This window comes from Cebus imitator, unplaced genomic scaffold (assembly GCF_001604975.1).
Source record: "Cebus imitator isolate Cc_AM_T3 unplaced genomic scaffold, Cebus_imitator-1.0 Scaffold91, whole genome shotgun sequence".
In the NCBI taxonomy this organism is placed as follows: domain Eukaryota; kingdom Metazoa; phylum Chordata; class Mammalia; order Primates; family Cebidae; genus Cebus; species Cebus imitator.
The window spans coordinates 2736613-2742149 of record NW_016107406.1 but is presented as its reverse complement, the minus strand read 5'-3'; the positions used below and the strand labels follow the sequence as shown (position 1 = coordinate 2742149).

The 5537-nt window shown below is 37.6% G+C and overlaps 1 protein-coding gene across 3 annotated transcripts in view; it reads right to left on the bottom strand.

Moving 5' to 3' along the window:
* CNOT9 (CCR4-NOT transcription complex subunit 9) overlaps window positions 1–5537 on the bottom strand; it is a 27539-nt gene that overhangs the window by 10696 nt on the left and 11306 nt on the right. For all 3 annotated transcript variants that reach the window (XM_017535151.2, XM_017535150.2, XM_037740827.1), the window contains 2 exons: window positions 3618–3733; window positions 1894–2003 (listed from right to left, as the gene is read on the bottom strand). In XM_017535151.2, coding sequence (XP_017390640.1) covers window positions 1894–2003; window positions 3618–3733 — 226 coding nt within the window. The remainder of the gene's footprint in view (window positions 1–1893; window positions 2004–3617; window positions 3734–5537) is intronic.

The window sequence follows — 5537 nt, the reverse complement described above, 5'->3', positions numbered from 1 at the left end:
AAAAAAATTCAATTTCCTATTGTTCATTGCAAATATGGAAATTTTTTTTTTTTTTAAGTAGAGACAGGGTTTTGCCATGTTGGCCAGGCTGGGCTTGGACTCCTGACCTCACGTGATTTGCTGCCTCAGCCTCCCAAAGTGCTGGAATTACAGGCATGAGCCACCTTGCCCGGTCATAACTGATTTTTTAATATGCTGACTTTGCATCCTGCAACCTTGCTAAACTTACTAACTTTAGTTTTAGTAGTTTTTTTGTAGATTCTTTGGGATTGTCTATGAAATCATATTGTCTGTGAGTAGATTTGAAGGTGCTTTATTAAATGGGAGTAGTGAGAACGAACATCTTGCCTTGCACTTGATCTTAGGAAAAAAGAATTCAGTTTTTCAACATTAACATTTTTTCATGCTCAAGTTAATGTTTCTATATACACTTACTATGGAAGATATAGGTAAATAATGTATCAGCTATTTCAGCTCTCAGATTCCTGGGTATCAAAGAACTATCTCTGGACTTACGAAATGTTAATCCATTCAAGCCCGTTTTTTGTTTTGTTTTCTTCTTCTCTCAATTTTTTTTTCTTAAAATTATAAACCACAATCAGGGAATACAATGTAAAAGTTTGGCATTAAAGGAGTAACCATTGTCTCATATAATCAACATAATTCCAGTCTAAAAAAAACATTTATATCCTTTACTCATAAATGTATCATCTAAGTAGGACGACGTTAGTTAGAGTTAAGGATATAAATGTTTTCTCAGTCAGTCTCGTTACAGCTTTCTCAATTTTACTGACTCTTCCCCAAATAATCAGCTTGTCTGTCTTTATTATTAGTGTAATGCTGGCCTTGCAGAGTTGAGAAGTGTTCCCTCCTTTCTATGTTCCAGAAAACGTTTTGTAGAATTGGTTTATTTCTTATTTATTTATTTGGTAAAATTTACTAGTGAAGACATCTGAGCCTGGAGTTTTTTATGTTGGAAGGTTTTCCAACAAAAACAACGTATTTCATAGATATAAAACTATTCAGCTTACCTGTTTTTTCTTGAGTGCAATTTAGCAAATAGTCTCTTTCAAAGAATGTTTTCATTTCATCTAAGTTGTGAAATTTTTGAGTATAGAGTTGTAAGCGGTATTCCCTTACTTTCTTTCTAATGTCTAAAGAGCCTGAGATCTGAAATAGCTGATATATGATTTTCTTAAGTAAAAAGTATTTTATCCATATCCCCACAGTAATGTATTCATACATTAACTTGAGCATGAAAAAATTTAGGTGAACTGACAGATTCATACCCTGGAGTTATGGGAAAATTACAGGTTTTCAGAATGCTTAGTATTTCTGACATACACATTCTTAGGGCATTCTTACTAAGCATTCTGGTATTAGAAGTAAGAAAAACAAACCAAAAAAGACAGTGGTGTGTGCCCATGCCCATGGTCCCTATTACTTGGGAGGCTGAGGCAGGAGGATCACTTGAGCCTAAAGGTTCAAGTCCAGCCTGGGCACTATAGCAAGACCCTATCTCTTTAAAAAAGAAAGAACTCCCAAATTTAAACTCTTATTCCTTTATTAATATTCTTTATATATCGAATGAAGTTCTTATTCTTTACTCTCCCTACAATCCGGCAAGTGTTTCTACATACATGCTGAATTTAATCCCAAATGTTAGGTCTCAAAGCCTTATTAACAACACTTAGAAGACTGCTTGATAGGAGTTATCGTGTTCCTGATACTTAGTGAATTATTAGTGATTATTGGTTAGTGAATGAGACAACCTCAAAGACAAAAATGAATGACTGGTGTACAAAAACCTTAAGAAGCAAGACAAAACACACAACTTAAGACTACTACTGTGAGTGAGGATTTCAGGCTTGCAAAACAATTCTAATAACTTACCAATAACTCCAAGGCTGGTGAGTCGAAGATACTCAAAGGGACGTGTTTTGCTGACAGTGTGCAAAAAGGGGTACAAAAAAAGTGGGATGTGTGCTGCGAGAAACGCTGACCTGGAAGAAAAGAATAATTACATTCACAACCTAGAGTTGATTTCTAAGGATCCTCAACATTGAAATTTCTAGGTGGTTAATTCTGTAAGGCCCTAACATTGCCAGAGCAAGGAATCCTTAGGAAACAATATTACTGGTCATTAGTCTCAACAAATGGTTCTCAAATGGGGTAAATTTTGCCCCCTGGAGAACATGTGGCAATGTCTGGAGACATTTTTAATTGTCACAACTCAGGATTATGGAGCACTATTGGCATCCAGTGGGCAGAGGCCAGAAATTCAATTAAACATCCTACAATGCATAGGACAGTCCCCTCCTGCCCTCTACTTTCCACCACAAAGATTCATCCAGTCCCAAATGTTAGTGGTACCAAAGCTGAAAACCTTAGTCTAGGTCACAATGGTTAAGAAAACACACGATTTTCCCTGCAATCAGCAGAAAGTACCTTAAAAACTGATTAACTTAAACTGTCCAGTGGTGGATTTTTTTTTTTTTTTTTTTGACAGGGTTTCACCATGTTGGTCAGGCTGGTCTTGAACTCCTGACCTCAGGTGATCCGCCCACCTTGGCCTCCAAAGTGCTTGGATTACAGACATGAGCCACCACGCCCAGCCCCAATGGTGGATTTTAAAAAACAGATCACAAAATGCTATTAAGTGTCCAAGAGATTGTCTTAGATTATATAACTGAATAATAGCATTTACAGGTGCAGTTGAATACACCTTACAAAGTAAGATAACAAAACCAAGCTGCCATTATCAGGCTTACCTGCTATACTTTAATAAACACATTCTTCTTTTATCGTTAGGTAAAACAATAAAAGAAATTGTTTTACTTAACGACAAAAGAAGAATATACAAACCATTCTGAAAACAATTTAGTCAGCCAACTAATATGGAAATCAGTCTATTATTTTATATTTTTATAGTCATACCTTGTAGAAGAGCCAACACCCAAGATTTTTAACACTCAAAGTACCCTTGTGTTTTCGTTAAGTGCTTAAAAGTAATTTTCTTAATAACTCCTCTAAAGCTGTGTAAGGTCAGTGCCAAGCTGGCATTCATATTTCATAAAGAAACTTGACAAAGAGGAAAGGTTTTAGTAAGATGTCTATTAAGTGCTTTTGGGGCCATAAGAGCCACAAAGCAGATTCCTCAACAGGATTTCCCTTTTCTTAATTTTGCAGATATGACAGGTGGCAAAAATATTTTAACTCACATGACAATTCCCATCTATTACAGAGGCCACCCAGAACGCTATGTTAAGAAGGATTCCAAAGTGAAATCTGGGTTCAGTTGGGAAAAAGTGTGGAAACAGCATTTACTAGACTCCTTTTGTATGCCATGCACTATGCCTTGCAGATGATATAATGCCAATAACGGTTAGGAAGTGAGAAGTAGCTGTATGCCTGATATCTTGCCTGTAATGTGAATACTGTTTCTTTAAAGTTCATTGGATAAAAGTAAATAAGAATCTGGAAGATAACACACACGCACACAAACAAACACACACACACGCACATTCTACTGTGTGCCCTTCCTTTTACTATTCAGAGAAAGTTTAGGACCATATTTGATATTTGCCTCCTCCAAGTGACTCACCCAAAGCATTTACCTGGTTTCTGGATGTGATGCTACACATTGCAGTAATGCCAGAGCATTGCAAACTCTGTTAGATTGGTGTGCTGTCAAGGTGGGTGGATTGATGGAAGGATAAATATTTACAATTTCCTAAAAAATGGAAATCAGCATCAGATGAATAAGGAATAAAAATTAATTCCCATGGTAATAAAGCAAAAAAAAAAGGTAAAGCAAATACCTCTTAATTCTGTGTGTCTTGCAAGAACTGAATCATCAAAGAGGGAACAGAAATAATGCTCATATCCTTTCATCACAAACTTACTTGGCTGAGACTAACTAGCTAAGACATTTCTACATTTGTCTCTAGGAAGATTTCTATGGCTATGCTATGGAGGCAAATGCAGTTACCTACACTTCCTCTTATATTCTCCAGCTATTCAGGCTATCACTTGAGGGATACTCAAGTTTTTATAGTTCCTCCTTTTGCTAGTATCCTGCTTTAAGTTACAGTGATGAGACTGCAGGCCAGAAAGTGTTAAGTCAATCACAGTGACTCAAGGAAGTTTGAATTTGGTCAGGTAGTAAGTATAGTAAGGACATGAATCAATGAGTGGGGATATGTATAAATAGCAGTGAATATATGTACTCTCTGTAAAAACTTAATGACTTAATTCCATTTACTTTCTATTTTTTGAGACAGGGTCTGTCATCTAGGCTGAATGCAATGGCATGATCATGGCTCACTGCAGCCTCCACTTCCTGAGCTCAATTGATCCTCCCATTTCAGCCTCCAAAGTAGCTGGGATTACAGGGGTGCATCACCAAGCCTGGCTAATTTTTGTACTTTTTTTAGAGATGGTGTTTTGCCATGTTGCCCAGGCTCATCTCAAACTCCTGGGCTCAAGCAATCCTCCTGCCTCAGTCCGCCAAAGTGTTGGGATTACAGGCATGAGCCACTGCATCTGGCTATACTATTCCATTTAAATTATTTGTAAAACATTTACATAGAAAAACATTTCCATAACAAAAATCAGTTTCTTGGCTAAATGAAGTAGAGGTGGAGTGTGAATTCACTTAAAAGTTGAAAGGTTAATCTAATTAGGAATTTGGGGCAATACTTTAATGGATAATCATGCGACTATCTAGGTATTTTGGTATTATATCAATTAATTAGCCACCAATGACCATTCCAACCAAACTTCAGTTATCTATTCTTTAATGCACAAGTGTACCCATCTTTAATACTACAGCTGTTATCTTTAATATTTCCTTTCCCTGGAATATATTGTACCTTGTGGTCCTTATACCTTACTTTCTACCTTCCTTCCCCTGTCATGTAGATTTATCTTGCAGTACTCCTAAAGCTGTGTTTGTCAAAGTATAGTTCTTAGATCACCTGCAACAGAATCACCTGGGGGTGCTTAAAGTGCTTATTAAAATTTAAAATACAGATTATAGGGCCCACCTCAGACTGACTAAATTGAATCTCTTGGGTAAGGACCCAAGAATCTGCATTTTAACAAATACCTCAGACTTTTCTAAAAGAGGTTCTTAGGAATGCTGTTTGTTTTTTGTTTTTGTTTTTTTGTTTTTGAGATGGAGTCTTGCTCTGTTGCCAGGCTGGAGTACAGTGGAATGATCTCGGCTCACTGCAACCTCTGACTCCCTGGTTCAGGCGATTCTCATGTCTCAGCCTCCTGAGTAGCTGGGATTACAGGAACACACCAACACGCCCGGCTAATTTTTGTATTTTTGGTAGAGGCGGGGTTTTACCATGTTGGCCAGGATGGTCTCGCTCTCCTAACCTTGAATGCTGACTCTTAAAGAATCATCCTTCTAGGCCGGGCGCGGTGGCTCAAGCCTGTAATCCCAGCACTTTGGGAGGCCGAGGCGGGTGGATCACAAGGTCAAGAGATCGAGACCATCCTGGTCAACATGGTGAAACCCCGTCTCT